The following is a 27,256-nucleotide window of genomic DNA, read 5'->3' as shown; positions in this document are numbered from 1 at the left end:
CCATCACTGAGATGTGGCTAAAGGATGCATGTCCCTGGGAGCTGAACGTCCAAGGATACACGGTGTATCAGAAGGATAGGAAGGTAGGCAGAGGGGGTGGCATGGCTTTATTGGTAAGAAATGATATTAAATCATTAGAAAGAGGTGACATAGGATCAGAAGGTACAGAATCTTTATGGGTTGAGCTAAGAAATCGCAGGGGTAAAAGGACCCTGATGCGAGTTATATATAGGCCTCCTAACAGCTGCAGTGATGTGGACTACAAATTACAACAGGAAATAGAAAAGGCTTGTCAGAAGGACAGTGTTATGATAATTGTAGGGGATTTTAACATGCGAGTGGATTGGGAAAATCAGGTCGGCACTGGATCTCAAGAAGGAGAATTTGTAGAAAGTCTATGAGATGGCTTTTTAGAACAGCTTGTTGTTGAGCCCACTAGGGGATCGGCTGTACTGGATTGGGTATTGTGTAATGAACCGGAGGTGATTGGAGAGATTGAGGTGAAGGAACCCTTAGGAGGCAGTGATCATAACATGATTGAGTTCACTGTGAAATTAGAAAAAGAGAAGCCGAAATCTGATGTGTCGGTGTTTCAGTGGAGTAAAGGAAATTACAGTGGCATGAGAGAGGAACTGGCCAAAGTTGACTGGAAAGGGACACTGGCGGGAAGGACAGCAGAGCAGCAGTGGCTGGAGTTTATGCAAGAAGTGAGGAAGGTGCAAGACAGATAGATCCCAAAAAAGAAGAAATTTTCAAATGGAAAAAGGATGCAACCGTGGCTGACAAGAGAAGTTAAAGCCAAAGTTAAAGCAAAGGAGAGGGCATACAAGGAAGCAAAAATTAGTGGGAAGACAGAGGATTGGGAAGTTTTTAAAAGCTTACAAAAGGAAACTAAGAAGGTCATTAAGAGGGAAAAAATGAACTATGAAAGGAAGCTAGCAAATAATATCAAAGAAGATACTAAAAGCTTTTTCAAGTATATAAAAAGTAAAAGACAGGTGAGAGTAGATATAGGACCGATAGAATATGATGCTGGAGAAATTGTAATGGGAGATAAGGAGATGGCGGAGGAACTGAATGAGTATTCTGTATCAGTCTTCACTGAGGAAGACATCAGCAGTATACCGGACACTCAAGGGTGTCAGGGAAGAGAAGTGTGCACAGACACAATTACGACAGAGGAAGTACTCAGGAAGCTGAATAGTCTAAGGGTAGATAAATCTCCCAGACCAGATGGAATGCCCCCTCATGTTCTGAAGGAAGTAGCTGTGGAGATTGCTGAGGCATTAGCAATGAACTTTCAAAAGTCAATAGATCCTGACATGGTTCGGGAGGACTGCAAAATTGCAAATGTCACTCCGCTATTTAAGAAGGGGGCAAGGAAGCAAAAAGGAAATTATAGACCTGTTAGCTTGACGTCGGTGGTTGGGAAGTTGTTGGAGTCAATTGTCAAGGATGAGGTTACAGAGTACCTGGAGGCATATAACAAAATAGGCAGAACTCAGCATGGTTTCCTTAAAGGAAAATCCTGCCTGACAAACCTATTGCAATTTTTTGAGGAAATTTCAAGTAGGCTAGACTAGGGAGATGCAGTGGATGTTGTGTATTTGGATTTTCAGAAGGCCTTTGACAAGGTGTCGCACATGAGGCTGCTAAACAAGATAAGAACCCATGGAATTACGGGAAAGTTACATACGTGGATAGAGCGTTGGCTGATTGACAGGAAACAGAGAGTGGGAATAAAGGGATCCTATTCTGGTGTTCCACAGGGGTCTGTGTTGGGGCCGCTTCTTTTTACGTTGTACATCAATGATTTGGATTATGGAATAGATGGCTTTGTGGCTAAGTTTGCTGATGATACAAAGATAGGTGGAGGGGCTGGTAGTGCTGAGGAAACAGAGAGTCTGCAGAGAGTCTTGGATAGATTGGGAGAATGGGCAAAGAAGTGGCAAATGAAATACGATGTTGGAAAGTGTATGGTTATGCACTTTGGTAGAAGAAATAAATGGGCAGACTATTATTTAAATGGGGAGAAAATTCAAAGTTCTGAGATGCAACGGGACTTGGGAGTCCTCGTGTAGGATACCCTTAAGGTTAACCTCCAGGTTGAGTCGGTGGTGAAGAAGGCGAATGCAATGTTGGCATTCATTTCTAGAGGAATAGAATATAGGAGCAGGGATGTGATGCTGAGGCTCTATAAGGCACTGGTGAGACCTCATTTGGAGTTCTGTGTGCAGTTTTGATCTCCTTATTTAAGAAAGGATGTGCTGTTGTTGGAGAGGGTTCAGAGAAGATTCACTAGAGTGATTCCGGGAATGAGAGGGTTAACATATGAGGAACATTTGACCGCTCTTGGACTGTACTCCTTGGAGTTTAGAAGAATGAGGGGGGATCTCATAGAAACATTTCGAATGTTTAAAGGCATGGACAGAGTGGATGTGGCAAAGTTGTTTCCCATGATGGGGGAGTCTAGTACAAGAGGGCATGACTTAAGGATTGAAGGGCGCCCATTCAGAACAAAGATGCGAAGAAATTTTTTTAGCCAGAGGGTGGTGAATCTGTGGAATTTGTTGCCACGGGTGGCAGTGGAGGTCAAGTGATTGGGTGTATTTAAGGCAGAGATTGATAGGTATCTGAGCAGCCAGGGCATCAAAGGTTATGGTGAGAAGGCAGGGGAGTGGGACTAAATGGGAGAATGGCAGAGCAGACTTGATGGGCCGAATGGCCGACTTCTGCTCCTTTGTCTTGTGGTCTTATATCACCAAGATACTTCTAAGAATTTTGATGACAAGAGCTAAAAGTAAGATACAAGCTGAAATAGACAAAGTTGAACAATGTGGTTTTGTGAAAGACAAAGGTACAAGAAACGCAATATTGATGTTAAGGATGCTATCGGAACGAGCTATTCAAGTGCAAAAAGATTTGTTTGTTTGTTTTATCGATTACACAAAAGCATTTGATAAAGTGAAGCACAATAAGTTATTTGAAATATTACAGAAAACTCTAGATCTAGATTCGAAAGACCTCTGCCTAATCAGAAATCTGTACTGGGAACAAACTGCCGCTGTACGACTAGATGGAGAAGTGAGTCAGTTTACGAAAATCAAGCAAGGTGTTAGACAAGGGTGTGTTTTCTCCCTTGATTTACTTAATGTGTACAGTGAAACAATATTACAAAAAATAAGAGACATCTTGGGAATCAAAGTTGGCAGTGAAAACATCAATAATTTCAGATATGCAGATGACACTGTGTTAATTGCAAGTACGGAGGAAGAACTACAAAATTTAATTGATATAATTGTTGAAGGAAGTGCAAAAATGGGTCTATCTATCAATTGCAAAAAGACAGAATGTATGGTGATATCCAAAAAGAAGGAGAATCCTATCTGCAAGCAGAGAATAAATGGGGAAGACATAAAATAAGTAAAGAACTTTTGCTACTTAGGAAGCTGGGTGACATCAGATGGCAGGTGCGACATGGACATCAAAAGAAGAATAGGGATGGCAAGAGACACCTTTACGAGAATGAAGAGTATACTAACCAATACTGAACTAGGCATGACAACCCACCTCAGAGTACTGAAATGTTACGTTTATCCAGTTATGTTATATGGCTCAGAATGTTGGACAATATCTAGTAACATGAGGAAACGAATTGTAGCAGCAGAGATGTGGTTTTTGAGGAGGATGCAAAGAATATCATTGACGAAACGAATATCTAACGAGGATGTCATGAACAGAGCAAACACAAAAAGAGAAATAATGTATGAGATCATGACAAGGCAACGTAACTTCATTGGACATGTGATTAGGAAAGAGGAGTTAGAATGCACAGTATTTATGGGAAAGATTGAAGGGAAGAAAGCAAGAGGAAGACAAAGACAAATGATGATGGAGACAGCAGCCAGAGAATTGGAAATGAATACCAATAAATTGATCCACTTAACCCAAAACAAGAGTGTGTGGGCCATAGCAGTCAAAGCTCAAACTGGGCACGGCACCTGATGATGATGATGATGATGATGATGATGATGATGATGATGAGATCTATGTAATTAATTTAAATTCTCTTGTTCTCAATGTGTGATTTGTACTCAGTAGATTCTGGATTGCTAATCCAATGCTTTAGCCATGATAACACCATATCCCTAATCTCTACAGCACCCTATACTGTCTATCTCCTCTATTTTCCACTAATAGGAATGTAGCTTCTCAAAGTTCACCTCCATGTCACTCACTACTTGGGTGTGGACATACACTCGGTGGCCACTTTATTAGGTACACCTCAGTAATGCTAATATCTAATCAGCCAATCATGTGGCAGCAACTCAATACATAAAAGCATGCAGACATTGTCAAGATGTTCAGTTGTTGTTCAGACCAAACATCAGAATGGGGAAGAAATGTGATCTAAGTGACTTTGACTGTGGAATGATTGCTGGTGCCAGAGGGAGTTGTTTGAGTATCTAAGAAACTGCTGATCTCCTGGGATTTTCGCACACAATTGTCTCTAGAGTTTACAGAGAATGGTATGAGAAACAGAAAGCATCCAATGAGCAGCAGTTCTGTATACAAAAACACCTTGTTAATGAGAGAAGTCAGAGGAGAATGGCCAGACTGGTTTAAGCTGGGAGAAGGTGACAGTATCTCAAATAACCATGTGTTACAACAGTGGTGTGCAGAAGAGCATCTCTGAATGCACAACACATTGAACTTGAAGAGGATGGACTACAGCAGTGCAAGACCACACTGGATTCCACTCCCGTACCTAATAAAGTGGCCACTGAGTGTATGTTAGCATTGCTGCTGGGTCAGTATCTCTACCTAATGGCATTGTGGATGGAATATCTTTATAACATGGATGACAATGGCTCAAGCTGCGGATGGTGAATCTCTGGAATTCTCTACGTCAGAGAATTGTGGTGGGTAGACCGATGGGGATATTTAAAGAGGAAGTAGATTACTCTCAGGGAATTGAGGAATATGCAGAAGAGATCATGCTTGGAGTATAATCAGCCATGATCATATTGAATGGTGGAGCAGGTTTGAGAGACCAAATGACCAACTTCTGCTCCTATTTTTTGTTTCTTAAGCAAGAGACTGACTACCAGTTTATTCATGAGAAATAGTGGATCTTCCTCAGCAAAGCATTTTTTGGACAAAAAAAAACAATAGGAAGTCTCATATACAATACACACAAAATGCCGGAGGAACTCAGCAAATTAGGCAGCATCTATGGAGGGGAATAAATAGATTGATTTATCACATATATATCAAAACATACAGTGAAATGCGTCATTTGCATTAACAACCAACACAATCTAAGGATGTGCTGGGGGCAGCCCGCAAGCGTTGCCACACATTCTGTAGCCAACACAGCATGTCCACAATATTCAGCAGAACAACAAGCGGCAACAGCATCAAAGCAAAGCAAGTCAGAATAAGTAAGTGGGAGTATGGAAAGGAGTACAAGCTGGCAGGTGATAGGTGAGAGAGAAGGTACGTGTGTGGAGGAGAGGGGGATGAAGTAAGAAGCAGGGAAGCGATAGGTGTTAAGAGGTAAGGGGCTGATTTCCATCATTTGCACAATTTCTTATGTTTATAAAGTCTCATGTAAAAGGGGGATAAAAGCTTCTCTCAACACAAATAATGTTTGATCTGTGCTAGACAGACCCAGAGCTCCCCTTGTTGGCTGAGCATCAACAAGACACCTGACTAGATAGATTGAAGTGGCGTTCAGTTTTGAGTTATTTTAACTTTCAAATTCTGTCAAAGGCTGACCCAGGCATATGTGCTGGATCCCTGAAACAGATCTGTGACAGTTCTAGTAACAAGAAAAAAAGATGTATGTAAAGCAGGGAGCAGTGGAGTATGAATCTGACTGCTGGATCGAGCCTTATTAGAGCTTTCCCATGCTTTCAGACAATTTTCTATCCTTGTCTTCTTAAAATAATTTATTCTTTGTGCATTTCTGGCCTTTTCCATATGAACAAGAATTTGTTTTATGAACAATTACTTTACTTCAAAGCCATTTCTGTGTGTGAAAAACAATATAAAATAAATTGCTCTTCCTAATTGCTGGATGCCTAGACTTCTACCTCCACCTGAAAACATCTTTCTCTGCCCCACTAATCCAGACTGAGATTCATTTTCAGATTTGAATTCATTTATCACATATACATTGAATTATACAGTGAAATGCATCATTTGTATTAACAACCAACACAATTTGAGGATGTGTTGTGGTGCAGCCCGCAAGTGTCACCACACATTCTGACACCAACATTGCATGTCCACTAAGCTCAGCAGAACAACACAAGCAGCAACAACAGCAAAATAAGACTAATTAGCTCCTAAACCTTAACAAATTCTATCAAATCTGTGATCCTGGTTGTTGAACTTACTGCTAAAGTCTGAAGTGCTTTCCATCCCCTCTGCCTGGACTTATGATAATTTCATCCACCTCAATTAACTCTCCCATTGGCCATTGATGTTCAAAAGAAAACAGCTTGACTATTCTCTGGCACTGGCATATCTTCATAAACATCTGTTGTTGATACCATATTCTTGTGGGGTCTAGAACTATTGCGGTTCTCTAACGGTGGCCTAGCTAGATTTAGACCATAAGATTATAAGTCTGCTCCGCCATTCCATCATGGCTGATCCCGGATCCCACTCAACCCCATACACCTGCCTTCTCGCCATAACCTTTGATGCCCTGACCGATCAGGAAACTATCAATTTTCGCTTTAAATATACTCATGGTCTTGGCCTCCACAGCTGTCTGTGACAAAGCATTCCACAGATTCTGGCTAAAAAAATTCCTCCTTATCTCTGATCTAAACAGTTTCCCCTCAATTTTTAAGCTGTGCCCTCTAGTTCTGGACACATAGGAAACATCCTCTCCACATCGAGTCCTTCCAATCAGTGAGATCCCATCACATTCTTCTAAATTCCAGTGAGTACAGGCCCAGCACTGCCAAACGCTCCTCATATGTTATCCTCTTCATTTCTGGAATCATCCTTGTGAGCCTTCTTTGCACTCTCAGCAATAATAACACATCCTTTCTGAGACATGGGGCCCAAAACTGTTGACAATACTCCAAGTGTAGTCTGACTAGTGTCTTAAAAAGCCTCAGCATTATCTCCTTGTTTTTTTTTAATATTCTGTTCCACTTGAAATGATTGCCAACATTGCATTTGCCTTCTTTACCACAGACACAACCTGTAAATTAATCTTCTCGGAGTCCTGCACAAGGATTCCCAAGTCCCTTTGCACCTCTGATGTTTGAATTTTCTCCCTATTTAGATAATAGTCTGCACTATTGTTCCTTTTATCAAAATACATTGTTATGCATTTCCCATCACTGTATTCCTCTCCCACTTTTTTGCCCATTCTTCCAATTTGTCTAAGTCCTCCTGCAATCACATTGCTTCCTCAGCACCACCTACCCCTCCACCTATATTCACATCATCCGCAAACTTTGCCCCAAAGCCAACAATTCCATTATCCAAATCACTGACTAACAATGTGAAAAGTAGTGGTCCCAATAATGACCCCTGAAGAACACCACTAGTCACTGGCAGTCAACCAGAAAAGGCCTCCTTTATTCCCACTCACTGGCTCCTGCCTGTCAGCCATTCCTCCATCCGTGCCAATATCTTTTCTGTAATGCTATGGGATTTTATCTTGTTAAGCAGCCTCATGTGAGGCACCTTATCAAATGCCTTCTGAAAATCTAAGTAAGTGACATCTACTACCTTTGTCCACCCTGCTTGTTACTTCCTGAAAGAGCTCCAACAGATTTGTCAGGCAAGATTTCCCTTTACAGAAACCATGCTGACTTTGACTTATTTTATCATTAGTCTCCAAGTACCCTGAAACCTCGTCCTTAATAATGGACTCCAACACTTTCCCGGCCACTGAGGTTAAGCTAACTGGCCTATAATTTTCTTTCTTTTGCCTTCCTCCCTTCTTAAAGAGTGGAGTGACATTTGCATTTTTCCAGTCCTCCAGAACCATGCCAGAATCAGGTGATTCTTGAAAGATCATAACCAATGCTATCTCTTCAGCAACCTCTTTGAGAACTCAGGATGTTGTCAGGATGCTGGAGCAGGGATCCAGTCACAGACCCACTATTGTGCACACAGTGATATTAATTGAGTAACAAATCCCAAGGTGCAAACAAAGTTGGTGTCTAAAGTTCAGGCAGAGATCAAAACATCCAGAGAAATCCAAAAACTAGAGGCCGGAGTAGAGCAGGAGCGGGGACAGGAGCACATGGCAATACAAAACCACAGACTGGAAACTAGGGGGAAAGACACAAAAAGACAGAGTTCAACTGGAGGTACTGACAGATGTAGTCCATCTGGTCTAGGTGATTTATCCACCTTAAGACCTTTCAGTTTGCCTAGCACTTTTTTCTTTGTAATAGCAATAGCACCCACTCCTGCTCCCTGACATTCACAACCTCTGGCACACTGCTGGTGTCTTCCACAGTGAAGATTGAGCAAAATACTTATTATGCTCATCTGCCATTTCTTTGACCCCATTACTACCTCACCAGCATCATTTTCCAGTGGTCCAATATCAACTCTCACCTCCCTTTTACTTTTCATATAACTGAAAAAAGTTTTAGAATCCTGCTTTATATTATTGACTAGTTTGCCTTCATATTTTATCTTTTCCCTTCTTATAGCTTATTTAGTTGCCTTTTGTTGGTTTTTAAAAACTTCCCAATCTTCCAGCTTCCCATTCACTTTTGCTACATTATATGCCCTTTCCTTGGCTTTTATGCTGTCCTTAACTTCCTTTGTCAGCCATAGTTGCCTACCCCTGCCATTTGAGAACAACTTCTGTGGGTCATCTCTATCCTGCGCCTTGTGAAATAGTCCCAGAAACTTCAGCCAGCTCTGCTCAGCTGCCAAACCCTCCAGTATCCCCCTCCAATCCATTTAGGTAAGTTCCTCTCTCATGTCTCTGTAATTCCCTTTATTCCATTGCAATACTGGTGAATGTGAGTTATGCTTCTCCCTCTCAAATTGCAATATGAATTCAATCATAAAATGATCACTATCTCTTAAGGGTTCCTTTACCTTAAGGTCTCTAATAAAATCTGGATTATTACACAACACCCAATCTAAGGTAGCCTTTCCCCAAGTAGGTTCAAGCATAAGCTGCTCTAAAAGGCCATCTCATAGGCATTCAACAAATTCTCTCTTTGCGATCTGACACCAACCTGATTTTCCCAATCCCCTTGTATATTGAAGTCCCCATTACAATTGTGACATTTCCCTTATTATATGCCTTTTCCAGCTCCCTTTGCAATCTCAACCCCACATCTTGGCTACTATTTGGAAGCCTACATATGATTCCCATAATTTTTTTTACCCTTGCAGTTTCTTAACTCCACCCACAAAGATTCGACATTCCCTGACCCTATGTTCCTTCTTTCTTCTTTTAGCCCTTAACTTCGAGTGGACTCATTGGGACACCGTCATGATGGCGTTGTTTTAGCAGGCTTTCTTATTTTTACGAGGCCGAGTTGCTAGCTTGAAGCTCAACCCAGCACTCGTGCAAGGGAGCCGGCTGGGTTCGAACTGGGGAACCTTCGCTCTGAAGTCCGGCGCTGATGCCACTACGCCACCAGCTGGCTTCTGACCCTATGTTACCTTTCTCTCAGGATGTAATTCCATCTTTTACCATCAGAGCCACACCACTGCCTATACCTTCCTGCATGTTCTTTCGATACAACGTATATCCTTTGATATTTAGCACCGAACTACGACCTTCTTTCAGCCATGACTCAGTGATGACCACAACGTCATACTGACCAATCTCTAATTGCGCTGTGAGTTCATCCACCTTATTCTGAATACTATGAGCATTTAAATACAGTATCTTCAATTTTGCATTCTTTGCCCTTTTGAATTTTGCCTCTGTGTTACAACTTAACTCTTGGCACTGCCTGCATTTGTACCCAATCTTTGAGTTGTCCTTCCTAACATTCATATTACACCCATCATCTACTTGTAAACCTGCTGGCTCATCCTCAGTTCTATCATCCTGGTTCCCATCCCCCGTCATATTAGTTTAAACCACTCCCAACAGCTCTAGCAAACCAGCCCACAAGGATGTTGGATCCTCCTCAGATTTGTACAAGTCTAATCTGGATTTGTATAAACATCATCAATACACAGCTCCATACTTCTATGAGAATAATCTCAGGAGCTCTAAAATTCACGCCTGTCCAATGGCTCCCAACAACGAGCAGAATAGCACCCCTGGAGATCCGTAGAAGAGCAGCTTCAGCAAAATTCTACAAGTGTATCCAAAATATGCCCAACAACACACCAGTTCATAGACTCATCGTAAATACTCCTCCAACTTCCTGACTCAAATCCCGAAAACCTTTCTACAACTTGAAAAACCTCGACTCTTATGACGAATACACTGAATGGCGCCAGTACTGGCACAGCAACACGGCCCTCTGTCAAGATCTGATCAATGACCCCAGCTCACTCCTCCCGGGTGTACTGCAGTTACCAGAAGAAACTGGACTGCCACAAGTAGACTGGGAATTCGACATGCCAAAACAGTGCAAACACTACACCAATTGGGGCACCTGATAAACCCCAGCTTGCTCTTGCAGTGCCCCAACCCAGGATGTCTTCCACCCGGTCCAAACATGCCCTCTCACCAAGATCCAAGACGGCTTTGCCATGGTCCATTGATGTGGCCATGGGCTGAAAGAGTGGCTTGGCAAAAACCAATTAGAAGCGTGAAGGAGAAAAACACCCACTGTATGAAACAAATCCAATCTATGTGCTTTTATCTCAGAATCAGGTTTAATATCACTGGCACATGTGATGAAATGTATTGTTTTGCAGCAGCAGTACATAATAATAGTTTTTTAAAAACTATAAATTAAAATAAGAAATATATATTAAAATTAAATTAAATAAAAAGGGAAAGGTATGTTGCATCCGGAGTTTCTCCGGTTAGCGGACGATTTCCCTGCATGCCTTTCTGATGTAGTGGAGAACCGCATACAAGGCAAGTTACAGCAGTGGTTTGCCATTGCCTTCTGCCTGGTGAGTTTCCAAAGAGATCACCAGCTCGTAACCCAGCACGGATGAAAAGCGTGCAGGGGAGCCGGCTGGAGTGCAAAAAGAGAGCAAAAATATAGTGAAGTAGTGTACATGGGGTCATTGTCCATTCGGAAATCTGATGGTGGAAAGGAAGCAGCTGTTCCTAAAATGTTGAGTGTGTGTCTTCAGGCTCCTGTACCTCTTTGTCACTAGCAACAATGAAAAGAGGACATGTCTTGGGTCTTAGGGGTCCTTAATGAGGACTTTTAGAGGTATTGCCTTTTGAGGTGTCCTCGATGCTGGGGAGGCTAGTACCCATGTTGGATCTTCTTTGACCTGTACAGAACTGTTGGCCATGTGCTTCTTTACTACCTTATCCACTTGTCCTGTCATCGGCAGGGATGTGTGGATGCACTTCAGAGTCCACATTCTGCGTGACTTGTCTTATTTGCCATCTCCAATGCACTGCCACATCTGTATAGATTGAATTCCATTTGAATGCCTACCTGAACAATTCTTTGATATTTTCTAGCAGTATGCAGATTTCTTTCTCACTATCAACCACAATCTGCAAACAATCTAATCATAGATTCTACATTCAAATGAAAATCATTGATGTACACAGAACATTTCAGCACAGTACAGGCCCTTCAGCCCGCAGTGTTATGCCAACCCTTTAACCTACTTTAAAATCAATCTAACCCTTCCCTGCCACATAGCCTTTCATTTTTCTTTCATCCATCTGCCTATCTAATAGTTTCTTAAATGTTCCTAATGTATCTGTCTCTACCACCATCCCTGGCAGGGTGTTCCAGGCACCCAGTACTTCTCTGTGTAAAAAGCCTACCTCTGACATCTCCCCCTATACTTTCCTCCAAATATCTTAAAAGTTATTCCTGCTTGTATTAGCCATTTCCACCCTGGGAAAAGAATCTGACTGTCCACTCTTTCTATGCCTTGTGTCATCTTGACACATCTTAAACAATGTCAAACAGCTAGTCAAGTTAGTTAAGCACAATTTCCCTCCACACACCTATGATGATGAGCATTGATTGATCTGCGCTTTTCTGAACAATGCACTACATTAGCATTCTGCCGGTCCAGCAGCAGCAGTAAACAAAGATGACTGGTAAATTATGATCAGTGTTCCTGTTTCTTCCTTTCTTGTTCTCTTAAAAGCATGAGACATTTTATCCAGACCTAATGATTATCATAAACATGAGAAATTCTGCAGATGCTGAAAATCCAAAGCAATACACACAAAATGCTAGAGGAACTCAGCAGGTCAGGTAGCATCTATGGAAATGAAAGAACAGTCTACATTTTTTAGGCCAAGACCCTTCTTCAGGGCTAGAAAGAAAAGGTGCAGAGTTAAAAGGTGGGTGGAAGGGAAGGAAGATAGCTAGAAGATGATAGGTGAAGCCAGGTGGGTAGGAAAACCAAAGGGCTGGAGAAGCAGGAATCTGATAGGAGAGGAGAGTGGGCCATGGGAGACAAGAAGGTGGAGAGGACCCAGGGGGAATGATAGGCAGGTGAGAAGGGATAAGAGGCCAGAATGGAGAACAGAAGAGGGGAATGGGAGGGAATTTTTTTAACTGTTGGAAGAAATTAATGTTCATGCCATCAGATTGGAGACTACCCAGACAGAATATAAGGTGTTGCTTCATCATTCTGAGGGTGGCCTCATCATGGAACAAGAGGCGGCCATGGACCAACATGTTGGAATGGGAATGGGAACTGGAATTAAAATAGTTAGTCACTGGGCCTGAAACATCGACTGTACCTCCTCCTAGAGATGCTGCCTGGCCTGCTGCATTCACCAGCAGCTTTGATGTGTGTTGCTTGAATTTCCAGCATCTGCAGAATTCCTGTTGTTTTAGTCACTGGGAAGTTCCACTTTTGACAAATGGAGTGGAGGTGCTTAACAAAGCAATCCCCCAATTTATGACTGGTCTCACCAATGTATAGGAGGCTGCATTGGAAACGCCAGACACAGTAGTCAACCCCAGAGGATTCACAGGTGAGGTGTTGCCTCACCTGGAAGGACTGTTTGGGGCCCTGAATGGAGGTGAATGGGCAGGTATAGTGATTATCTGCTTTTAATAATAATAACAACTGGTTAGTAACTGGGAAACATCAGAATCATATCATTGATAGAGCAAATAAAGGAGGTTAGAGAATTTTATATCCCACACAAAGTATTAGGATGTCCAGCAAACAATGTGATGGAAATGAAATTGATGATAGCTTTTAAAATATAAGTGAATTGGAAAGTTGTCCTTAGAATTCCAGATAATATTGAGGGGTATTATGATTATAATTATGAAAGGGTAAATGCAAGTGGGCTTTTTCCATTGAGGTTCAGTGAGCCTAGAACTAGAGGCCATAGGTTAAGGGTGAAATGGTGAGATACTTAAGGGAACCTGAGGAGGAGCTTCTTCATTCAGAGGGTGGTGAGAATATGGAATGAGCTGCTGGCAGAAATGGTGGACGTGGTTTCAATTGCAGCATTTATGAGAGGTTTGGATAAGTACATGAATGGGAGGGGTATGGAGCACTATGGTCTGAGTGCAGGTTGATGGGACAAGGCAGAGTAATACTTCAGGATGGACTAGATGGACTGAAGAGTCTGTTTCTATGCTGTAGTGCTCTATAACTATGACTCTTTAAAGACTATTGGATGGGGCTAGAAACAATGCTTGTTGGAGGCTAACTCTGTTATTCATCCATGAGACCAGTCACAACACAAGTTGTAAGACAGCTTTAATGAAACAGCTTATCAGAAGAAGGTTGTCAATAAAGGTTTAAAGAGTTGTAGACTGATTGAAGTCTGATTTGTTTCACAAACACCTTAGAGAAAATAGGGTCCATTCTGCAGATGAAAAGTTGAGGCCAAGTTGCAGGACAACATGTAATGAAGGGCACTACTGAATGGGGAAAAAACCATCCAACAATGCAAGCTTCAAGCGTGTTTATAGGCCTTGCATGAGGTGCATTTTAATGAATGACAAGGGCGATACTCAATCAGTGAAGCCTGCATAAGTTGTGAAAGTATCTTTAGTTACTAGGACCTTCACCGAGTGTGCTGTGTCTACCTACTACTAAATAGGCCCCGTCTCAACACCACATGGTATAAGGCAAGAAATACAACACAACACACATAACATGGAACTCAGCAGATCAGACAGCATCTATGGAGGGGAGGCTGCTGATGAACCTTTCCAATTCTGATGAGGGTTCTCGGCCCGAAATGTCAACTGTTCCTTACTCTCCATATTTGCAGACTGACCTGCTGAGATCCTCCAGCATTTTGTGGGTGTCTCTCTGGATTTCCAGCATCTACAGAATCCCTTGTATTTAAGAAATACAGTACAACAAGTTGCTGTTTCTATATAAATTTGGATACAGTTTGGAGCCTTTAACTCAGTCATTTGGTTTACACTTCATTAGTTTTCTGTATTTTTGGAAATCCAAAGCTGTCAGCCTTACTTTAAAAACCAGGAACAGTACCAAACTGAGAAAGTGCGTACTTTTGGAGGTGTGGCATTAAGCCAAGATCCCCAGCACTCTCCAAAGAGGAGGAATTTTCAAGAAAGTTCAATAAAATGGATTAGTGGGTTGTTGTTACTGTTTGTGAGGTTTTATTGTGCAAAAAGTGTTTTCTGCTTTTGATACATTCAAAAGTGAGCAGACTACAAAAAGATTTTGTTGACTATTTGGCCAAAATTCTAAGCCTAATGGAAACCTGTTCTTCCTCTCTTTAAGGGAAGGGCAGGTTGTGTGGTGTGGTTTGCATTGTCATTTTGGAAGAATGCAATTGAACGAAGCAGGTGTTGGGGATTTGGGGCTTCTAGCGTCAGCTCTATTCAGTAACTCCCAAGACAGTTGTATGGAGAAGGGTAAAGGGGAACGGTTTATAGCCAAGGATCCCTGAAAAAGGAAGTCCCATGTTCAACACGTCAGTAGTTACAGGACTTCTCTAGTATGCTTGAGGGGACAGTGCTGGATTCAATTGTTCAAATATCTCAATTCTCTTGAAAAATAAAAGATCTCCTTAAATGGTCAAAAAGATGGGATAAATCTCCTGTGTAACAGCACATAGAGCCAACAACTGCTGCTGGCATAGCGAGGCAATGAGCCAGGGTTAGTGTCCAGTTACAAAGCCATTTCCATACTTAGTTCCTTTACACCAACCCTGAATACTCGAACATGAGCCACAGTAAAATTTCTAGATCAAATTAACCCAAGGGCACACAAGGGTATCTTATACAGATCCCTTTCCTCAACCTCCTTCCATCAACTCTCCACAAAAGTCATTTTTATGTTTAATACAGAGAATTAAATTCCATTCCATGTATTCCAGAATGACAATCACTTTGAATAATCACTTGTTTTCCACTATTGCAAACTCTCGCTCCATGACTTTGCAACCTGACACTCTTTGAAAGACCAAAAATGGGGGACCCCAAACAAAAAAGGCTTTTCATTACCAAAACTTTGAGCTCAGACTCCAATACCAAACTAAGCTTTGTCAATTTCAGCAATCCCTTACTGTATACATCTTTTATAGGAACAGTTGGTGGCAAGTAATAGCTGCAGCTGCTACACTCTACTCTGTCGGTTAGCCTCTGATTCCAGGCAGTTCATTCAATTGAACTTTAATGTTCTTATCTTATACATAGCACAAAATTAAGACATGTTCTAAAACAAAATAAGTTAGCCTAGGTAACACTTGGCCAACCACCACTTAAAAAGAAGGACCTACCTGCTGTCATAAAGACCAGAAGAGAGAGGAAGATACTGAATGAGACCAGTCCCTTCATTTTGACTGTCAGAAGCAACCTGTCAGCGAGCAGTAATATATAGAGGAGAAGGTCAGAGGTCAGAGGGTGACCTTAAAAGGAGGAATCAGAGGTCAGAAGTCGATGGTTACAATTGCCATTTGGTGACATCATTGGTTGTTTAATATTCTTTGCATAATGTATAAGCCAATACCGTAAAGCTTCATTGTGAGAGTTTGATAGTAAAACAATGTTCTATATTATTCAGCCTCAGAGTCTTAAGAATTCAGAAAATAAGTTTTGTTTGAATGTGCAGTCCAAATCATTGTTTTAATTCATATTTTTTTAGAATCCTTAAGAACTGCATTCATTCAAGGTTGCACTTAATGCATAATTTTCCTGCGTTAAATATTTTAATCTATTTTCTTTTATAACTCAAATATTTGTAACCCAAGATATTTTGATTCACTTTTAACCATCTCTTTTGTCTTGTCACTATACAGCAAATTTTTAAATTCCTAGATAGATCCTTAGGTAGGTGCAGGCTAAGTTAGGTCACCACCCTCTGTACTGAGATTAAAATAGAACACAGAACAAAGAACATTATAGCACAGTACAGGCCCTTCGGCCTCAATGTTTTACTGACAGTTTAGCTTACTCAGAGATAAATCTAACCCTTCCCTCCTACATAGCCTCCATTTTTCTATCATCCATATGCCTACCTAAAAGTTTTTTAAATGCCTTAACCACCACCTCTGGCAGGGCATTCCATAAGGCCATAAGGTATACTGTAGGAGCAGAATTATGCCACTTGGCCCATCAAACCTGCTCTGCCATTCCATTATGGCTGATTTATTATCCCCCTCAACCCCGTTCTCATGCCTCCTTTCCATAACACCTGTCAACCTCTGCTTTAAGTATATTCAATGACTTGGCCTCTACAGTCGTCAGTGAAATAAGTTCCACAGATTCACCACCCTCTGGATAAAGAAATTCCTTCTCATCTCTGGTTCTAAATGGATGTCCTTCTATTCTGAAGCTGTGTCCTCTACTCCTAGACTCACCCACTATACAGTCATAGAGTCATTGAAAAATACAGCATAGAAACAGACCATTCAGTCCGTCTAGTCCATGTTGAACCATTTAAACTGCCTACTCCCATCGACCAGCTCCAAAACCATAGCCCTCCCTACCCCTCCCATCCATATACCTTTCCAAACTTCTCTTAAACATTGAAATCAAAGCTCGCATGCATCACTTGTGTTGGCAGCTCGTTCTACACTCTCACAACCCTCTGAGTGAAGAAGTTTCTACTCATGTTCCCCTTAAACTTTGCACCTTTCAACCTTAACCCATGACCTCTGGTTGTAGTCCCACCCAACCTCAGTGGAAAAAGCCTATTTGCATTTACCCTATCTATACCCCTCATAATTTTGTCTACCTCTTATCAAATCTCCTCTCAATCCTTTATGCTCTAAGGAATAAAGTCCTAACCTCTTCTATCTTTCCTTATAACATAGGTCCCTCAAACCCAGCAATATCCTTGTAAATTTTTTTGTGTACTCTTTCAACCTTACAGTTTTCCTGTAGATAGGTGACCAAAACTGAACACAATACTCCAAATTAGGCCTCACCAATGTCTTATACAACTCAACATCCCATCTCCTGTACTCAGTATTTTGATTTATGAAGGCCAATGTGCCAAAAGCTTTCTTTACAACCCTATCTACCTGTGACAACACTTTCAATGAATTATGGACCTCTATTCCCAGATCCCTCTGTTCTACTACACTTCTCACCTGCTGTTCACTGTGTAAAACCTACCCTGATTGATCCTACCAAAGTGCAATACCTTGCACTTGTCTGCATTAAATTCTCCCTGCCACTTTTCAGCCCATTTTTCCAACTGATCCCTCTGCGAGCCACGATAAGCTTCCTCACCGTCCACTGCACCCCGAATCTTGGTATCATCCACAAATTTGCTGATCCATTAACCACATTATTGTCCAGATAATTGATACAGATGGCAAACAACAATAGACACAGCATCAATTCCTGTGGCACTGCACTAGTCACAGGCCTCGAGTCAGACAGGCAGCCATCTACTACCACTCTCTGGCTTCTCCCACAAAGTCAATGCCTAATCCAATTTACGACCTCATCTTGAATGCCAGGTGACTGAAGTCCTCACCTATTCTATCAACCACTGATGTGGGACTTTGTCAAATGCCTCGCTAAAGTCCATGTAGACAATATCCACTGCCCTGCCTTCATCAACTTTCCTGATAACTTCCCCAAAAAAAATGTATAATATTGGTTAGATGTGACCTACTATGCACAAAGCCATGCTGCCTATCCTTAATCAGTCCATGTCTATCCAAATACTTATATATCTGGTTCCTTAGAATACCCTCCAATAACTTTCCCACAACTGATGTCAGACTCACCAGCCTATAATTTCCTGGTTTATGTTTAGAGCCTTTCTTAAACAGCAAAACAACATTGGTTATCCTCCAATCCTCCTGCACATCACCTATCACTAAGGATGATTTAAATATCTCTGCTAGGGCCCCAGCAATTTCTGCACTTGTCTCCTGTAGTGTTGAAGAGAACACTTTGTCAGGCCCTCAGTATTGGGTCCATGAAGTTGGTGACACTTTGCCTCACTCCTATAGCCTCCGTGTCCATCTCCTGAGTAAATACAGATGCAAAGAAATTATTTAAGATTTCCCCTATTCTGATCTTCCAGAGGACCAACCTTATCCCTTGCAATCCTTTTGCTCTTAACGTATCTGTAGAAACCCTTGGGATTCTCCTTCACTTTGGCTGCTAGGGCAACCTCATACCTTCTTTTAGCCTTCCTGATTTCTTTCTTAAGTGTTCTCTTGCATTTCTTATACTCCATAAGCACCTCATTTGCTCCTTCCTGCCTTTACCTGCTACGTATCTTCATTTTTTTTCTTAACCAGGGCCTCAATACCTTTTGACAACCAAGGTTCCCTACACTTATTATCTTTACCTTTTATTCTGATGGACACGTACAAACTTTGTACTCCCAGAATTTCACTTTTGAAGGCCTCCCACTTACCATGTACACCTTTGCCAGAGAACAGCCTATCACAATCCACACTTGCCAGATCCATTCTGATACCATGATTTAGACTTTCAACCCATGGACCAGACTTGTGTTTTTGCATATTTACTTTGAAACTAATAGCATTGTGATCATTATATGCAAAACGTTCCCCAACACAAACTTTTGTCACCTACCCTGTCTCATTCCCTAATAGCAAATCAAATATCGCGTACTCTGTCATTGGGACTTATATGTATAGATTAAAGAAACTTTCCTGAACACATTTAACAAACTCCGTCCCATCTAATCCTTTTACAGTACAAGAGTCCCAGCTGAAAGGCATAATTAAATATTTTATAATTTATAATGGTGATAGTTTAAAATCTTTTAATCAATTAACCCAACAGTATGATGTTTCTAGGTCACAATTTTGGAGATATCTTCAACTGCGCCATTTGCTAAATACAACTTTTGGTTCTACACAGCAACCCCCACAAGTTGCTACGATACTGTCTACTGTATTGGCCACATATGGTAAAGGTCACGAAGCTTCAACTTATTATTCAGCTTTAACACAAATTTCTGGGGACAAAATTCTGTTGGGTTTTAAAAGAGCATAGGAAAAAGACCTGAGTGTGACTTTTGAGACAAAAGAGTGGGACAAAATCTGCAAAAATGTTAAAACAATGTCAAGAGACCTGAGGGTGCACCTTATTCAGTTTAAGATCTTACACCATTGCTATTGGACTCCAGCAAGGTTACATAGATTAAGGTTGAAAAACACCCCTGAATGATGGCGCTGTGAGGCAGATAAAAGGGACTTAGTACATGCTCTCTGGTCCCGTCCCAGAATTCCAGAATTTTGGATTATGATACATAAGTATATTGATGAAGTGTCAGGTATTCAACTCCCTTTCTGCCTTAGACTTTTTGTCTTGGGAGACACACTTGGGTTACTTGGGGAAAAACACTCTCAAAATTGGATCCAGACAAGTATAATGGTAGGAAGACAAATTATACTTAAGAGTTTGGAGGAACTTAGGGGAACCATCATTTCAGGAGTGGGTCACAGAAATATCTGAAGTGGCAGCTTTTGAACGCGTGTCTTACAAACAGTTTGATAGATTGGACATCTATACACAAAAATGGGACAAATATTTAGGTTTCCTGGGGGGGAAATAGTGATGAATGTAGTGGTGAAGCATATTGCTGAATGGTAGTCTTTTCTGTTATTAGAGGTCTAATAGACCCACTTGGTTATTACATGGATATTTATTTCTGCCATGTTTGTTTTTATTTTATGGATAATTTTATGTTTTGTGAGCCATGGTTTACATAATTTTAACAGTGACTCAAGGGTTTGGGGAAAAAAATTTCTAGAAATAAAATGTATTAAAAAAAGAGTCCCAGTCAATATGTGGAAAGATAAAATTCACCTACTATAACAATCTCGAGGAAATCTGCAGATGCTGGAATTTCAAGCAACACGCACAAAAAATGCTAGTGAACGCAGCAGGCCAGGCAGCATCTATAGGAAGAGGTACAGTTGACAGTTCAGGCTGAGGCCCTTCGTCAGGACTAACTGAAAGAAGAGCTAGTAAGAGATTTGATAGTGGGAGGGGGAGGGGGAGATCCAAAATGATAGGAGAAGACAGGAGGGGCAGGGATGGAGCCAAGAGCTGGACAGTTGATTAGCAAAAGGGATATGAGAGGATCATAGGACAGGAGGCCCAGGGAGAAGGAAAGTGGACGGGGGGAAGCCCAGAGGATGGGCAAGGAGTATAGTGAGAGGGACAGAGGGAGAAAAGGAGAGAGGGGAAAAAAATTAATAATTAATAAATAAATAAATAAATAGATAAATAATGGATGGGGTACAAATGGGAGGTGGGGCATTAACGGAAGTTAGAGAAGTCAATGTTCATGCCATCAGGTTGGAGGCTATCCAGACAGAATACAAGGTGTTGTTCCTCCAACCTGAGTGTGACTTCATCTTGACAGTAGAGGAGGCCATGGATAGACATATCAGAATAGGAATGGGATGTGGAATTAAAATGTGTGGCCACTGGGAGATCCTGCTTTCTCTGGTGGACAGAGCGTAGATGTTCAGCTGCGTGATGTGTTGCTCAGTTACAAATCCGCCCTGCAAGATATCAGACAGTACACTATATACAATTAAATGATTGAACTTTATAAATCTTAATCTGAATAAAGGGTTAGTAAAGTAAATAAAAAGAAAAAGGGCCCACTTTAAGGAAAAAAGTCAAAAGTGCACGTTGGAGCTCACTGATATGGCTATTCGTCAACCATCGACCTCCTCCAAGCATTGCTAGCCCTCAGGCCCTCACTCCTCCGTCCACTCCATCCGGTGGTCTTCCAACTCTCTCCATTCGCATCCTCTCTCTCCATTGCTCCCCGACAAAAAGACCGTGAAAAACCCGGCTCCCAGACACACAAGAAAGAACAACATTTCTCCCATTGGATAACATACATTCCAAAGTCCTGTTATCTCTAGCCAGAATCAAACATTGCTGCTACAGAGAAACTATTACCTTAACAGTGGAACATTACATAGAAGTTATTACAGTAGCCTTAGCAGTGAAACCTTACAGCTTGTTACATACAGTAATACTGTAGATAAAACTGAGTCATAGTTGGAATCAGGTAGTTTATTTATTGGTTATTGGGCATGAATGGAAGTCTAGGATGAAGCTGAGCATTTTGTTATTCACTTTCTGGATCTCAGCATCACTGACAAAACCAGTAACATCGTCCACCCCTTACTGTCTCTGGGAAAGGTGATGTTGAGCTATTTTCTTCAACCAATGCAGTCCTTTGGTGAAGTTTCTGCTACAATGCTGTTGTATAGAGAGTTCTGGGATTTAGAGCCACTGCCAGTGAAGAGCGTGGATACATGGCGTGTTATTAGAAGTGTTTAAAATGGTGAAAGATATAGATAAGGTGGATGGTAACAGTCTTTTCCCCAGGGAAGGGGACTCCAAAACTAGGGAGCATAGGTTTAGGATGAGAAGAGGAGATTTAAAAGGTATCTGAAAGGCAGCTTTTTCCACCCAGAAGGTGGTCAGTATATGGAATGAGCTGCCAGAGGAAGTGTTTGAGGCCGGTATAATGGTAACATTTAAGGAGAACTTGGATAGGTACATGGAAGGGCAAGCCTTGGAGAGATATGGGCTGAATGCGGGAAATTTGGGACTAACTGGTTAGCATTAACTTATTGGGCTGAAGGGTCTGTATCCTGCTCTATGGCTCTAATATTTCCAAGTCAGCATGGTGTGCAACATAGATGGTAATTTGCAGGCAGTGTTATCTCTTTGCATTTGCTCCTCTTGTCCTTTTTTGTGGTAGAGCCTGTCAGTCAGGAGGTACTTTCATTTTTTCAGCATTTCTTGCTGAACATGGTTGCAACTACTTCTATCTTTAGTATTCCCATGCTGGGTCTTGCCATTGTTGAGTATAAGAACGTTCTCAGTCTCCTCAGCCTTTCCACTGTTGAATTATCCACCAATTTTTGTGACTAGACATGGTTGGACTGCTGAGTTTCCACCTAACCACTGGCTCTAAGATTGCTTAGCTTCCTGAGGAAGGGTCTTGACTCGGAATATTGACTTTTTATTCCTTTCCATAGATGCTGCCTGACCTGCTCAGTTCCTCCTGCATTTTGTGTGTCATTTAGCTTCTGTCTGTTACATGTTGTTTTTGCTTTATCCTATATTGCAGCAAAATTAGGGTGAGACATCATTTCAGACCTGCCTGGTACTTCTCTTGGCAAACCCTTCTGTTCTCCTTATCTCCTGACATGATCATAATGATAGAATGAGGTATATACTGAGCTAGAAGTAGCAGGTTGTAGTAGTGTGCTCAGGATGGTCCACTCTGCTTCATGGATGCTCTGTTCCTTCTGAGCTGCTAAATCTATTCCAAGATTATCCTATTTAGCCCAATTACAGTTAAACACACAGCTTGATGGAGTTCTCCTTTGCCTCCACAAGGACAGTACAATGATCGCTTCTATTAAAGCTAGCGTTGGCAGGTACATCTGTCACTGATAGGTTGGTGAGGATAAGATCAGACAATTTAACTTACTGTTGTTTTAGATGCATCCTGGCTGCTACATCCTTCAGGAACTGCAATTTGCTTTATGGTGTTGCTACCAAGCCTCTCTTAGTGGTGGACATGGGGTCCCCACCCAGAGTCCATTCTGTGCCCTTTATGCTTTCAGTTCTATTTCCAAATATTGTTCATTATAAAGGAGCATTGATTTATCAGCTGGAGGGGTAATCAGGAAGGGATTTGCTTGCCCATGTTTGACCTAAAGCCTTGAGACTCAGTTGCTCAAAGTTAAGGATTCCAAAGGGTACTATGTCCTGCTTGTACGGGACCCTGCCACTACCACTAGTGGATCTTCTCTGGTGAGGTCTGGCATATTGTCTACAATGTGTTATTCTGTGAGTTTAACTGTCAGCCAGTTGCTTCACTAGTCCATGGGCCAGCTCTCCCAAGTTGGACGTCATTTCCCAAGTTTTGTCAGAGCTTGGTGTCTGGACTGTTAGACCATAAGATATAGGAGCAGAATTGGGCCATTTGGCCCATTGTGTTTGTTCCTCCATTCTGTCAAGGCTGATTTATTACCCTTCTCCGCTCCATTCTGCTACATTCTTCCTGTAATCTTTGACACCCTGACCAATCAAGAACCTATTAACTTCCACTTTAAATATACGTAGTGACTTGGCCTTCACAGCCATCTATGGCAAAGAATGCCAGAGATGTTCTACCCTCTGGCTAAAGAAATTCCTCCTTATCTCTGTTCTAAAGGATCACCCTTCTATTCTGAGGTTGTTCTCACTGATCCTAGACTCCCACCGTCAGAAACATCCACTCTATTTAGTCCTTTCAGTTTTCAATAGGTTTCAATGAAATCCTCCCTCATTTTAAGTGATGCTAAGTGAATCTTCCAGTCTGTTTCTTCCTTGTTTGAACTCATCAGTAACGATACAATTAGTGACTTGCTAAACCATTTTGTAAGATAGTTAACAGTCAAACACATCAGGTGGAGGCACTAGAGACTGCAGATGCAGGATTCTGGAGCAACAAGTCTACTGCAGGAACTCAGCTGGCTGAGCACCATCTGTGGGGATAAAATGGGCAGTTAACTTTTCAAGTCGAAACCCTGCCTCAGGACCACTTGGAGATGTCTGAGTCACATTAGGGCTGTCCAGATAAAGATGGCAGATTTCCTTCTCTCCAGAGACATTAGTGAAACAGATGGATATTTTTTAAACAATCTGGTAGCTTTCAGAATCATCCTCATTAACAACTAATTGGAGATATTTCCACTGAAATTCCAGAATAACAGGGTTCCACAGCTTTGATGCCTGGATTGTTAGTCCAAATTTCTGCAATTTAACCACAATGCACCATACACATAGGGTTTAATCTAGAAGAGTGATCATTGTGGAGTGACAGCTGAGGACTGTGCCTACTGCCATTGCTGATCACTCTTCAGGTTCAGCCTAATCATTGGTAATGACACATGTACAGCACACACAACTCAGCAGGTCAGGCAGCATCTATGGAGGGGGGGGGCGGGAAAACAGTCGATATTTAGGCCAAGATCCTTCATCAGAACATGTTGCCTGACCTGCTCAGTTCCTCCAGCATTTTGTGGACATTGTTCAAGATTTCCAGCATCTGCAGAATCTCATGTTTATAAAGACAATATATGGCCTTTCTCACTGACCCCACCCTATCCCCATTCGATAAATAATATCAACCAGGGTTTTCCATTAAGGGTTTCTGTTGGGTATGGTGTAGTTTTGGGTGGAAGTTGAGAATTAGATGAGTAACACACACAAAATGCTGGTGGAACGCAACAGGCCAGACAGCATCATTAGGAAGAAGCAGTCGACGTTTCGGGCCGACGACAACTGTGCTTCTTCCTACGGATACTGTCTGGCCTGCTGCGTTCCACCAACATTTTGTATGTGTTGCTTGAATTTCCAGCAACTGCAGATTTCTTTGTGTTTGCGTTTTTAAATTAGATGAGTATAAAGCTGGGGGGGGGTGTGGGGGAAAGAGGCGGGAGGTCATTCAAACATTTAATAAATTTGGCTGATCTTTTATTTCAGTGCCACTTTCCTGTACTAACCTTCATGTTGAGGCCCTGCGTTGCTGGGGATTGGCCATGGATGTTGCATGATAGGTTTCAAAGAGATGGTATTGCCTGTCTGAGCAGTACACAAGCTACAGGAGTACGATATGGAGAGCAAGCTGTCACCCATGCAGCAGGCTCCCCTTCTCCACGTGGCTGATGAATCCAGAGGGACAGCAGAAACCCCTATAGTTTAGCACTAGAGGTGTCAGTCAGTGTTGAACTCCAGCTCCGGACTGTTCCTCAGGATCTACTCCTGAGGCCTGCCTTCCCCACCAGTGGTATAGCTGCGAGGCAGCACAAGTTTGAGATCAGCTTTCCTTGTCCGAGATGAGCTGCCAACCACGGCTGCTGAACCCCATCTGCCCAAAGTGACTGGCTTTAAGGTGCCAGTTACCTGCCTTTGCCCCTTCCCGTCAGTAGAAACGGTTCCGCCAGGCTTAACAGCTACACCATACATGAAGGCCAAAAGCTGGAGGCTATTCAGGACCCACACCATTGCAAGCATATCCTCACTAACATTACTTCCTGTTTTATCAACATTTCCAAGCCGATTATCTGGTCATTGTCCTTTTGCTGTTCGTAGGAACTCCCTTTAGAGAAACTGGCAATTGTGTTTCCTTCATTTTAATGATAATTTTACTCAAACACATTTAATGTCTGAATTTCTAAAGGAACATAAGAACTATATGAATGCAAATCTTTCTTTGGGCTAAGTTAGCCTTTTATGGAGAAAATGGCAATAAAATTTACACTACATGAACAAGGCTTTATAAGTCATTGGTCAGACCACAGTATTACGAGCAAAGGGTGTGCTGGGATTAGAGAGGATCCAGAGTTTATGAGAATGATCATGGGATTAAAAGGGTTAATGTATCAGGAGCATGCAATGGCTCTGGGCCTGTACTCACTGGATTTTACAAGTACAAGGGGGTATCTCATTGAAACCTATCAGGTATTGAAAGGCCTAGATAGAGTGGATGTGGAGAGGATGTCTCCTATGTGCCCTCTGGGGGAGTCTAGGACCAGAGGGCACAGCTCAAAATAGAGCGACATCCCTTTAGAACAGAGATGAGGAGGAATTTTTTTAGCCAGAAGGTGGTGAATCTGTGGAATTTGCTGCCACAGATGGCTGTGGAGGCCAGGTCATTGGGTATATTTAATGCGGAGGTTCATTAGTAAGGGTGTCAAAAGTTGCAGGGAGACTACAAAACATAGCAGCATAATTTAGGCTGTTTGGCCCATTGAGTCTGCTTTGCCATTCAATCATGGCTTATTTATTTTCCCTCTCAACCCTGTTATCAGTTTTTGGATGATATAGCAGTCAACTGATCTTCGATCTGATATTAGTTGGTATGCATGACAGTGTGAGCTTCCCTCTCCTCTGTCATCTCCCTGCTCTCATCTGAAAATTGGTTTTATAGAGGGGAGGGAATGGACTGGACTGGGCTAGGCTGGGACCTCTCTGGGCCAGTGGCACAGAAATTCACTTTCAGCTTCCACAGATTTAAACGCTTCCAATTCAAGCTGATATGCAGGAAAAGGGCTGGTTTCCATCGAGCAGGAGCACCTGCCACTTCTGTTAAAATGGCAGCTGTATTTGTAGAGAGCAAAGCCGGAGGGGATTAACACCACGTAAATAGCAGCGGATACTGTTATTCATTGTACCCATGACACAGGATTGCCTTTTTGAAAATCATGTCCTCTGTGGCATTGCTTGACCAATCACATGCTGCCACAAGCCAAAAAGACCCATGTGACCTGCTGCTAGTCCCCTCCCAAGCCAATTCTCCAGAGGCTGCAACCTATTCTGTTCACTGACAGAAAGACAAGATAATTCTTTAATTTGTTCTTCTGTACATTTGTAGTTTCTTTTCCCATCACACCCAGCTGCCACCAACATAATCCTTCCTAAACTACAGTGGTATCTAACCCAGCAGTGCCTCAGATTACTTATCCTGGTGTTTAAATCATCCACATTCCCAGCATGCTGAGTTGTTCAGTCCTCCGAGACCTACACATTTCTCAATTACATATTTTTAAAAAATTTATTTCAAAATACAGCACGGTAACAGGCCCTTCCAGCCCAACGAGCACACACCGTCCAATTACATCCATGTAACAAATTAACCTACTAACCTG

General features: G+C 41.9%; 1 protein-coding gene across 2 annotated transcripts in view; it reads right to left on the bottom strand.

Moving 5' to 3' along the window:
• srl (sarcalumenin) overlaps positions 1-15,907 on the bottom strand; it is a 119,050-nt gene extending 103,143 nt beyond the window's left edge. For both annotated transcript variants that reach the window (XM_063059448.1, XM_063059450.1), the window contains exon 1: positions 15,857-15,907. In XM_063059448.1, the coding sequence (XP_062915518.1) occupies positions 15,857-15,866 (10 nt within the window). In that variant the 5' untranslated portion in view covers positions 15,867-15,907. The remainder of the gene's footprint in view (positions 1-15,856) is intronic.
• Positions 15,908-27,256: the final 11,349 nt, after the last annotated feature.

This window comes from Mobula hypostoma, chromosome 9 (genome assembly GCF_963921235.1).
Source record: "Mobula hypostoma chromosome 9, sMobHyp1.1, whole genome shotgun sequence".
In the NCBI taxonomy this organism is placed as follows: Eukaryota; Metazoa; Chordata; class Chondrichthyes; order Myliobatiformes; family Myliobatidae; genus Mobula; species Mobula hypostoma.
Note: the sequence above shows the minus strand (reverse complement) of the source record. Positions and strands in the feature narration are given on the sequence as shown.